The 12407-nt window shown below is 37.9% G+C and overlaps 1 protein-coding gene and 1 non-coding gene across 2 annotated transcripts; both read right to left on the bottom strand.

Annotated features, from left to right (window-relative positions):
* Positions 1–236: 236 nt before the first annotated feature.
* On the bottom strand, positions 237–1178 carry LOC110148309 (olfactory receptor 8D4). Its single transcript, XM_020910241.2, has one exon. It carries the CDS (start codon positions 1170–1172, stop codon positions 237–239), a length of 936 nt encoding a protein of 311 aa, XP_020765900.2. The 5' UTR covers positions 1173–1178.
* An 8685-nt stretch (positions 1179–9863) lies between these two features.
* On the bottom strand, positions 9864–9970 carry LOC139033588 (U6 spliceosomal RNA). Its single transcript, XR_011486126.1, has one exon. It is a non-coding gene; the product is annotated as a U6 spliceosomal RNA (small nuclear RNA).
* Between the last annotated feature and the right edge of the window lie 2437 nt (positions 9971–12407).

Genomic DNA, 12407 nt, shown 5'->3' with positions numbered 1-12407 from the left:
AAACCACTTTACCTCATTTCAAATTATTTTTTAAGACTCAAAGACATAAATACAAGCAAGCACATATGATTATGAATACATAGATAAATCTTAATATGGGTGGGATGGAGGGTGAGAGGGAGACCCAAGAGGAAGGGGATATATGTAAACATACAGCTTATTCACTTTGTACAGCAGAAACCAATACAATATGGTAAAAAAACTACACCTCAAACAATTTTTAAAAAGCATTTTCATTATGAAGATATTTTTCTTCTTAAGAGTTTCATCAATGAGTTTTTTACTTCCTTGTTCCTCAGACTATATATCAGAGGATTCAACATGGGAATCACATTGGTATAAAATACTGAGGACACTTTCTCCTGGGTGAGTGAACTGCTGGAAGCAGGTTTGAGATACATGGACATGAGCGACCCATAAAATACAAGGACAGCTGTTAAGTGGGAGCTGCAGGTGCTGAAGGCTTTGGACCGACCTTCTTTAGAATGGATGCGGAAAATGCTGGAGAGGATAAAAGCATATGAAGTGATGATGATCAAGCTGGTGGCTACCATGTTAAATCCTCCGATGACAAAAATCAAAAGCTCATCAATATAAGTGTTGGAACACGAGAGTTTAATGAGAGGAACGATGTCACAGAAATAATGTTTAATGATGTTTGATTCGCAGAAAGTCAACCTTAACATAAAGCCACCATGAATCATAGCATCAGTAAAACCTACTGAGAAGACAGCAGTGACCAGCAGAGAGCAGACCCTGGGGGACATGATGACGTTGTAGAACAGGGGGCTGCAGATGGCGACATAGCGGTCATAGGCCATTGCTGCCAGCATGTAGCACTCAGAAATGATGAAAATACAGAAGAAAAACAGCTGGATCATACATCCAGAATAGGATATAGCTTTATCTCTGCATAAAAACCCTGCCAGCATTCTGGGGGTAATGACAGAAGAATAGCAGAAATCTATAAAAGACAAACTACTAAGGAAATAGTACATGGGCTTGTGGAGTTGAGAACTCAACCTGATTATCAGGATCATGCCTAGGTTTCCCATGGCTGTGACCATATAAATCCCTAAGAAGAGGCAGAAGAGAGGCAGCTGAAGTTCTGGTTGGTCTGTTAATCCTGTGAAAAGAAACTCAGTCACTGTGGATTGATTTCTTACACCCATTCTCCTCTGAGAAATCTGTGGAGATAAAAGGGGAAGAGTCAAATTATACAGGCAGTCCCAGTCCCTCTCCAGTTCTTCACAATCCAAATATTCTCTCTGTGAAAACACTGAACCCCGGTTTTCTTACCCTTTAGCACTAAGCCTGTGCTTCCACTGATGGGTAGAGACCCATCAAAAGTCAGGTCTCAGATAAAACAGAGTCAGTATCCTCTCCCTGTAGATTCTGTGTGCTCAGTAGCTTCAGTTGTGTCTGACTCTTTGCGACCCCATGGACCATAGCCTGCCATGCTCCTCTGTCCGTGAGATTTTGCCAACAAGAATACTGGAATGAGTTGCCATGCTCTCCTCCAGGGGATCTTCCTGACCCAGGGATCAAACCTGCATCTCCTGCATTGCAGGTGGGTTCTATACCTGCTGAATCATTGTGGAAGCCCCCATAGATTTTAGGAATCATATATAAATTTTCACATCCTCCTTACTGTCTCTAATTCTTTTAGCAAAGTATAAAACCTTTAACTTCAGCATTAAAAATAAGTCTAATGCTAAAGAACATTGAAGAGTTTTTCTAAAGCAAATCAGTTGAAAAGGCACATAAAGAAGAGCTATGTGCTTAGAAAATACTTCTACTAATAATATAGTTGCCTAGAGCTGAAACTGCCTCCAGGATTTCCTATAGAAAAGGTATTTATTGTTAAAATTAGTTGTAATGTCCACATCAAGTTTTTCAAGGGTGTTCTAGAGTATTAATTCCAGAGTGTACATGAAATAGGTACGTTAGGATCATACTGGTTTCAGGCATGCAGCATTACATAAAGTTAAACACATTTTGTAACCAAGACTATTTCAGATTCTCCTGGACAGCTCTACAACAAACAATTTTTTCCAAACTAAATTGGTGATAGAATCCCCCTTCCACTTTAAAACAATCATATTGTAGCTCCAGTGTGGCTCAGAACATGTTTCAGGAAACTGTATTTTCATTTCTGCTATTCTATTGTAATCTAATCACAAGCTGATTTCCAGGTGGAAAGCATATTCTTCTAATACTTCAGTAAAGCTTGATGATGGTGGAATGGCAGCACTCCTACAGTTATTTCTGCCTGTGACCCTCTATCAATCCTCTGAGCTAAGCCTACCTGCATCACCAAGGGTACTGAGCAAGACAATATACTACTGCTAGTGCTGCCATTTGGGGATTTCAGCTTTCACTGGAGGCTTTCAAGTAGTGCTTCCTGTCTTTCACCCACACTTCCTCCAGGAGGGGGCAAAGAGGGCACTCCAGTTAAAGATGTCTGTCCTGGGGTCAAAAAGACCTTACCTCTGAAAAATCAGACCAGTTTTCTTTTGGCATTGGGCTGCTCACAGCCTACAGTCTTGTATCTACCTAGAGGTTATACAGGGCAATGCTCAGACATCTGGTTTAGTATCTTCTCAACTTGCCAGGCATAGATCTACTTTTCTCCCTGGCTCTTAAAGAAACTTTTGTGTCTCTTACTTCCATCCATTACTGCCATATTAGGACAGGGCACACTTCCCTTGGCCACGTGCATCCCCAAATCTGTTTAAAACAGAGGAGCTTCCTAACACTGAACAGCTGTCCTCTGAGCAAGGTGGCCAGATTTTACAGAACACTTTGCATCTGCTCTTCTTTTCCTGTCCTGAGGGATGGAGCCTGGGGAACCGTGTGAAGAAGAGAGATTGTCCAGTTGCCCTGAGCCTGTTGCTAAAACACTCATGAGTCCTCCTTTCCCTCTGACTCTTGCCAACTAACACACACAGGTGTAGTCTAGTCCTAGAGACTACATGCAGAAACAGAAAAAGAATGTCCAACAAGACCCAATACTCAGCTTTTTGCCCATAAGGTCTTTTCAAGCATGCCTTCAGAATGCCCTGAGTGTCACAAACTCACTAACCTCTCCCTCATGTGTCTAATTCTCCCACATGCCCTGTGATCTTTACTGGGCTCTTGGTCACAGTGAAATGTCTGCCATTCTGCCCATGTTCCTTGTTCTGTGCCAGGGCTCTGCACCTGTCTCCCCTCTACTCAATCCAGCTCACTTCTCTGTCCTCTCTTTCCCAAACATTTCTGTGCTGTGGATCCTTACTACTCAACATGGAACATCACTAACACCACTGGAGATTTGGTGCATGGTCTCAGGTCCTAAGCCATACCAATTGAGTCAAGATTCGCATTTTAGCAAGTTCCCCACGTGATGTGTGTGAACACTGAAGTTGGAGAGGTGCTATTCTAGGTTTCTGTCTCCTAGAACTGGAACCATTTTGCTTTGTTCATATTTCCTCCTCTGAACCTCTCTCTGCTTCTTTTCTGTGCCAGAAAGGATCATTTGAAGCCCATTCTTGAAAACATCCTCTTAAGAAGGGCCTTTTGGATGGAGGCTAGAGCTGTACCATTTTATATTTCAGTGTTTTTCCACCTTCACATTGTCTCAGAGACTCCATGGCAGTGTAATATGCCTTCCAATGGCTTATTACAACACATAGAATTGCAATGTTTTGTTTATAGGAAGAATTTTTATACAGATTACATCTTAATCCACATAAAAATGAATAATGCTAACCAGTATTGACTTTATTTAACCATTTACTAAGCAGTAAATTCTACTAGGCCTGGGTTAAAGTTTTTTATGTTGTATGTTTGAACCCCCTTGAAATAATCTACCACACTGACTCAGTTGATTCAGGCCTTACGTAAATTTTGGATTTAAAAGCAATTTAGCAATTTTTTTTTCAGTTTAGCAACTCAAAATGTAAGTTTTTAAACATTTCCATGCACCATACAGTGCTATTAAAACTATGACAATTGATAGTATTTTTTCAAAGGTAAAGTCTAGGTCAGCATTGCTTGAAAGAAAGATAATGCAGTCACAAGGGTGATTTATTAATATAATGTCCTATAAGCACCCCCCCTTTTCTTTACAAAGCAAAAGCAAATAGCTAAAGTCAATCTACTACAATATTTAATTTAGTATATACAAAAAATTACATTTAATGTAATGATGTAAAAATTCTTAAGAGGTATTTTATATTTTTTGTATAAATCTTTGAAATTTATAATGTGGCTCAGATGGTAAGGAATCTGCCTGCAATGCAGCAGACCTGGGTTCAATTCCTGGGTTGGCAAGATCCCCTGGAGAAGGGAATGGCAACTCACTCCAGTATTCTTGCCTGAAGAATTCTATGGACAGAGGAGCCTGGTAGGCTGTAGTCCATGGGGTCACAAAGTCACGAGTGACTAACACTGATTGACTTAATAATACATGTCAAATCTCACTCAAATGCTCAGTGGCCACATGCAGCTAGTGGCTATACCATTGGACAGCTCAGATCTAGAATATAATTTAAAAAAATTGGATTTGATTTTCAAAAATTGCTCCCCTTTAAAGAAGGAAGCCATTAACACAGAGTGGCAGAAAGAACAGTGAATCATGAGTCAAATATGTTTTGTTTCAATACTAACTCTAACACAGTGTAACATTTGACTCAGCAGAGAGTCTCTGAGTTTCATGTTTTAATCTATAAAAAATAATAAATACTTGTAAAGACGGCCATATTGTAATTCCTACTTTAGAGGCTGATGCCTTCATAGGTTAATTCACACATTAGACCCTAGACTACTCAGTTAAGGAGTCTGAGTCTGAGATAGGTGTCCACAGGCTCTTCTCTCCCTTCCTGTGTCTTGGTGGCCTGAGCCTCCAGTTTGCGGGAAAATCAAGAGTTAATTTAAAATCCGTTTATTTTAATATTTATACAACATGAGCACTGTAATTGTGAAACTCACCTTCCTCCTTGTTCTCGTCACTTTAAGAATAAAAATGAGTCAGTTGTACCTTTTCATCTCGACATGAAGAAGAAGCATGTTTAAGAGAATGTGACTTCTGTTCTCAGTTCAATTATTTTATGCCTAGAGATATAAAAAACAAGCGTCCCCCAAGGGATTCTGATCTCTGGGGTTTAGTGGCTGGTATATTTGTAAGAATATATCCTATCATATTCTTTTTATATAAGGAAATCTAGCTGTGTAATATCACATTTCCAGAACATTGTAATTAGTGTAGACCCAAATCAGAAATATATTTAGAGCATGTAATGAAGAAATAGAATATATGAGGAAAAGAATGTAAGACTCCCATAAGAAGTATTTTAAACTGTAGTGATAGATTTCCAGTCATATTTTTTAAAAACATAGATAAAATTTTAATTTAAAAGGTATAAGGATAATTCAAATATTACATAAATTTATTCCTACCCCAAGATATTTGAAGTTACTTTTTTCTTAAAATTCTTTTATTGAAATATAGTGGATTTATATACAATGTTGTATATAAATCCACTATATTTCAATAAAAGAATTTTAAGAAAAGTCTTGAGAAACCTGTATGCAGGTCAGGAAGCAACAGTTAGAGCTGGACATGGAACAACAGACTGGTTCCAAATAGGAAAAGGAGTATGTCAAGGCTGTATATTGTCACCCTGCTTATTTAACTTATATGCAGAGTACATAATGAGAAATGCTGGGCTGGAAGAAGCACAAGCTGGAATCAAGATTGCCAGGAGAAATATCAATAACCTCAGTGTGCAGATGACACCACCCTTAAGGCAGAAGAAGAACTAAAGAGCCTCTTGATGAAAGTGAAAGAGGAGAGTGAAAAAGTTGGCTTAAAACTCAACATTCAGAAAACTAAGATCATGGCATCTGGTCCCATCACTTCATGGCAAATAGATGGGGAAACAGTGGAAACAGTGTCTGACTTTATTTTTCTGGGCTCCAAAATCACTGCAGATGGTGATTGCAGCCATGAAATTAAAAGATGCTTATTCTTTGGAAGGAAATTATGACCAACCTAGAGAGCATATTAAAAAGCAGAGACATTACTTTGCCAACAAAGGTCTGTCTAGTCAAGGCTATGGTTTTTCCAATGGTCATGTATGGATGTGAAAGTTGGACTGTGAAGAAAGCTGAGTGCTGAAGAATTGATGCTTTTGAACTGTGGTGTTGGAGAAGACTCTTGAGAGTCCCTTGGACTGCAAGGAGATCCAACCAGTCCATCCTAAAAGAGATCAGTCCTGGGTGTTCATCGGAAGGACTGATGCTGAAGCTGAAACTCCAATACTTTGGCCACCTCATGCAAAGAGCTGACTCATTGGAAAAGACCCTGATGCTGGGAAAGATTGAGGGCAGGAGGAGAAGGGGACGACAGAGGATGAGATGGTTGGATGGCATCACTGACTCGATGGACATGAGCTTGAGTAAACTCTGGGAGTTGGTGATGGACAGGGAGGCCTGGCATGCTGCGGTTCCTGGGGTCACAAAGAGTTGTACATGACTGAGTGACTGAACTGAACTGAACAATGTTGTATTAGGTTCAAGTGTACTGTAGTTATTTAGTTATATGTGTATACAAATATATTCTTTTTCAGATTCTTTTCCATTATAAGTTATTACAAGATATTGAATATAGTTCCCTGTGCTATACAGTAGTTCCTTGTTGTTTATATGTAGTAGTAGGTACCTGTTAATCTCAAACTTTTAATTTTTCCCTCCCTCTCCTTTGGTAACCATAAGCTGTTTTCTATGTCTATTTTGTAAATAAGTTCACTTGTATCATATTTTTTAAATTCAAGGTAGAAGTCATATTATATGATACTTATTTTTCTCTATCTGACTTACTTCACTTAGAATGATAATCTCTAGGTCCATCCATCTTGCTGCAAATGGCATTGTTTCATTTTTTATGGCTGAGTAATATTCCATCATATATGTCTACCACTACTTCTTTCTCCATTCACCTGTCAATGGACACTTGGGTTGCTTCCATGTCTTGGATACTGTAAATAGTGCCACTATAAATATTGAGGTGCATGTATCCTTTTGAAGTAGGATTTTCTATGAATATATGTCCAGGAGTGGGACTGCTGGGCCAAATTGTAACTCTATTTTTAGTGATTTTAAGGAACCTTCATACTGTTCTCCATAGTAGCTGTACCAATTTACATTCCCACCAACAGTGTAAGAGGTAGAATTTCTATTTGTAATAAATAGTTCACAAATAAGATAAATAAAACTACAAAAATGATAATGCATGGAACATCTGGGCAAAGAATAAACACCACTATCAATATGAATATCATGGAAGAATTTTTAAGACAAAACATAATTATCTTCAATAATTTTATAAGTACATGTTAAAATCAGACTTCTAGAAAATTCAATTGAAAATGATGCAAAGATTGATAATTATTGTTGGCAAAAATATGGTGAGATTGAACATCTCACATACATCAATTGGAATAATTTTTATGAAAATAAATAAATAACAAATAATATAAACAATAAATATATAATATATATATATAACAAACATTCAATAAAATTTTCATATCTGAGAGTATGTATATCACATATATCAATTGGAATAAATTTTTTGAGCATAAACATATAACAAGCATTTAGTAAAATTTTCATATCTGAGAGTTCTAAAACATCTACAAATTTGAGGGTTTTATGCAGTATAGACTATGGTTTTTCCAGTGGTCATGTATGGATGTGAGAGCTGGACTGTGAAGAAAGCTGAGCGCCAAAAAATTGATGCTTTTGAACTGTGGTGTTGGAGAAGACTCTTGAGAGTCCCTTGGACTGCAAGGAGACCCAACCAGTCCATCCTAAAGGAGATCAGTCCTGGGTGTTCATTGGAAGGACTGACGCTTAAACTCTGATATTTTGGCCACCTCATGCGAAGAGTTGACTCGTTGGAGAAGACCCTGATGCTGGGAGGGATTGGGGGCAGGAGGAGAAGGGGATGACAGAGGATGAGATGGCTGGATGGCATCACTGACTCGATGGGCATGAGTTTGAGTAAACTCTGGGAGTTGGTGATGGACAGGGAGGCCTGGCATGCTGCAATTCATGGGGTCGCAAAGAGTCAGACACGACTGAGCGGCTGAACTGAACTGAACTGAACGAATGCAGTATATACTTTGCCTTACTGATATGCACAAAATATTGTCCAATACACAGATGACCTTAAGAATCTTTAACAAGGACGATGATACAAAAAGCAATTGGTCAGGAACAATAAAGTCAGATTGAGGAGGAGCAGGTTTGTGGTAGTTGGATGAACTCTTACTTTCTCCGTGAACACTCACATTGATTTATTTTATGCATTTAAATCTTTGATCTGTATGGTAATTAAGAAACATTATAAAATAGGGTAGGAGAAAGATAGGAAAACAGATAACTGGAGACAAATAATTGCAAATTTAATTTTTGAATTATGGTGCCATGGTATGGTAATGAAGAAAAATCTTTCAAGCCAGAGGGAAAGCAGTTCATTTATCCTACAGGGATGGTTTACTCAAGCCATTGCCCTTCCAAGCTCTGGTTCTTGGTGTGGTCTCCAGTGACGTTTGACTTTGGAGAGCATCGGGCAGGTTTGCCTGCCCCATACCTGGAATTTGCCTCCTGTTCTGCTAATAATCCCTCTGCACTAAAATTAGTTAAGTTCCATTCCCCAAAGCCCTCTTAAGGGCTCAGCAGAATCTTTACACTCAAATATTTTGACCCATATTTATAAATCTATATCTGCTTTTGGCATATCTTAAATGGGAAGCTGCAGGTAAGTGAACCACTGCCATTTCATGTGTTCTTTGGCTTTTTCTCATCCGTTTGGAGATGTAGATCCTGAAATTTCCATTGGAAGGACATGATGCAGAGCATGGTCTAGTCTGTGCTACTAACTAACCTTGAGAATTTAGCAAGTCATTTTTCTTCTGTGAGCCTCAACTCTGTTGGAGTGACTTTGCATTAAAGTCTAACACCATTTTTCATGCTGTGGTCTCTCTACTTTTAGGATGAGAAATAAGATTTACAATTAGACTGTTTCCTTTTTTTGGGGTAGGTTTTATTATTTTTTAGTTGGAATATAATTGCTTTAAAATGTTGTATTAGTTTCTACTGTACAACAAAGTGAATAAGCTATTTGAATACATATATTCCCTCCTTCTTGGAGGTTCACTTAAATAGAGTGAGTAAACAAAAGGTTTAAGTATCTACAATTCCACTGACCAGGGAGAATTCACAAATTTTAAATGTTTACTTAAATAAGGTGTTCAAATGGCACAGCTAAGCAGTACTAATGCCTTTTTGATTTCCTTACTCCCCTGCTTGTAAACTCGGTCTAAAACAGGAACTTCTTAACCCGACATTTACCTAAAGCTGACGTTATGATCTGTGTCCTGTGTCTACTTTTCCTGTTATCTCTTGCACTGTTTCTATCTCAAGAAAGACATTCTGACTCCATCCAGACATTCCCCCTACTGTCCCATCTCTGTGTATTTTCTTTTTCTTTTTTTTTTTTGTGGTTTGCCATTTACCATCTTTATATTTGACAACATTATATACATCTTTAGAATAGATTTTTGTTTTAAAAATATTTATTTATTTGGGCTGCACCAGGTCTTAGCTGCAGCATGGGAACCCTTAGTTGTGGCAAGTGGGATCTATTTCCCTGATCAGGGGTCCCCTGAATTGGGCGCAAGGAGTCTTAGCCCGCTGGACCACGGGGGAAGTCCAAGAGTAGATTTTCCAAAATTATTTCTCTAGTTAGCTACTTAAAAAAATATAAAAAACCAAACAAAAACAGTTACACAGTTATTATACAAAATGTTTTCTATAAAAACATGGAACATTTCAGAAATTTGCATGTCATCCTTGCTCAGGGGCCATGCTAATCTTCTCTGTATCGTTCCAATTTTAGTATATGTGCTGCCAAAGTGAGCACTCTGTGTGTTTTCTTAATGTCTCTTCCCTCTGAAATGCATCATTTCTCTCCCTCCCTGTTTCTTAGTTAAGAATACTTTCTAAATTTCAAGGTACAGCTACTATTTATTTACATTCAAGATATTGTTATCTAGTGTTCTTCTGGGCATTAGGCTAAAAGCTTTCTATACATTGTATAATTTCATGCTTAAATCAACCCTACAGGGGAAGTGTTGTCCTCATTTTACAATATTGAAAACTGTGACGTAGGCACCATTGTCCACACCATACAGACTAGATTCAGAACAGTTCAGATTCTTTAACCAAGAGATCACAGTACAAAAGCCAAGGTCTACTGGTGATGCTGGGAACACACTTTCCTCTCTATCCAAGCTGGTTTTTACAGTGTTGGTAAAAGTTATGACTATTGAGCACCATAGGTATCTGGAAGTAGAGATCCTAAAATGAATGAAATAAACTTCTCTCCTTGAGGTCTCACAGTTGCTTATTCCTTCAAGGAGAAGGAATTTTTTCCCCTCCCAATAGCACTATATCTATAACATTTTAGAGACCTATATCACATTTTAGATTTATTTAAAATTTTTATTTTGTTCTTAATTTACAAAATGATTTTCTCATCTTTCCATCTAAAATAAGATACAGAAGGTAGAGATATAACATACTACTTCTTCACTATTTTTGTAGTTGCTAGTACTCTTTGCTTTCATAAAATATTCTGAGAATAAATGATCACTGAATTGGAGTGAACGGAAAATTCACAAATGTATGCCTAGGGGTGGTTTGGTGGTTTAGTTGCTCAGTTGTGTCTGACCTTGTGACCCCATGGACTGTAGCCTGCCAGTCTCCTCTGTCCATGGGATTTCCCAGGCAAGAATACTGGAGTGGGTTGCTATTTCCTTCTCCAGGGGATCTTCCTAACCCAAGAGTGGAACCCAGTTCCCCTGCATTTCATGTATGCTTAGAATTATAACTAAAAATACCTAAAAAGGTATGCTAAAGAACAATCCACTATGTTAGTTAAAAATCTAAAATTTACATTTGCAGTGCTAGATATAAGATATATTACACTGAATCTCCCATTTAGAAACGTTTCAGGTATGACAACTTGAGAATAAACTCTTTCCTATCTTACGCTCATCGGTAACAGAATCTGCTTAAAACAATACAAAGGCTGGGGAAAAATCATTCTTATATATTAATTTACATATTATGCTTAAAATATCTCAGTGAGGCAAACTGGGTATATTGTCATCGTTTTCATTTTACTGGCAGGAAAATCGAAGTTGAGAGAGGTTAAGTAACTTTCCCCAGATCACATGCACTAGTGCAAAACTAGTTAAGTTTAACTTGAATTGATAAGTGACCATCCTGTTATGGGATGTGAAGAGATGCATTCCAGGTTTCTTGTAAATAGCTAGCTTCTTAGTATCTTTTACAATGCTTAAATATATGAAACATCTCTTCAAGGTTTTCAAATGTTAAGGCAGCTGTGTATTTTGATAGTGATTTTAAAACTGAAATCAGTATTTGTGATCTTCTCTGAAAACTTTTCATATATATAAGAAATTACACTTTAGATAAGTACGCTGAGATTAATATTGATAATCACACTCTGTTCTAGTCACCCTTCTTTTTTGTTTCCCCAGGGGACTATCACTTCTCTGGGTTTCCCAGAGACACATGATAGAAAGCTTTTCTTTCACATGTTTTCTAATCAGATGTTAGAAAAGCAGTAGGTCATTATCTTTATAATGTGCAGGAACACTGTTTTTTAAAAAAACTTTTAATTTTGTATATAAGTATGTCAATTAACAATGTTGTGATGGTTTCAAGTGAACAGCAAAGAGGCTCAGCCAGACACATACATGTATCCATTCTCCCCCAAACCGCCCTCCCATCCAGGCTGCCACATGGCATTTAGCAGAGTTCTGTGTGCTATAGAGTAGGACACTGTTGTGTGTACATTGAAATATAGCAGTGCGTACCTGTCCATCACAAGCTCCTTAACTCTCCCTTCCGCCATCCTTCCCCTCCAGCAAGCTTAAGTTCGTTCTCCAAGTCCGTGAGTCTGAGGAACAGTGTTTTCTATTTTGTCCCTTGCCCATGATTTAACATCCTTCCAGGATGAAAATCCTAAAGCAGGAAATACATGTCCAAGTTAGAGCTAACTCAAAAAGAAACTGAATATTTTTCCAGGGATATGATGGGAACTTGCACTTTTTTTTGTTTGGGGATACAAATGAGCAATCTGTCACCCCATGGAAACTAAATATCTGCCATGGAAATTTATCAGGTTTCCTACATAAATGCCACATATAATGATAAACTATAGGTTATTCTGCAGGCGTTATGGCTAATTTATATCATAGATGTGGGAAGTGAGGTTTAGAGAATTTCTGAAGATTGTTATTGTTTATACTGCTAGTTATTGAAAGAAT

Source organism: Odocoileus virginianus, unplaced genomic scaffold, assembly GCF_023699985.2.
Source record: "Odocoileus virginianus isolate 20LAN1187 ecotype Illinois unplaced genomic scaffold, Ovbor_1.2 Unplaced_Scaffold_19, whole genome shotgun sequence".
Classification (NCBI taxonomy): Eukaryota; Metazoa; Chordata; class Mammalia; order Artiodactyla; family Cervidae; genus Odocoileus; species Odocoileus virginianus.
Note: the sequence above shows the minus strand (reverse complement) of the source record. Positions and strands in the feature narration are given on the sequence as shown.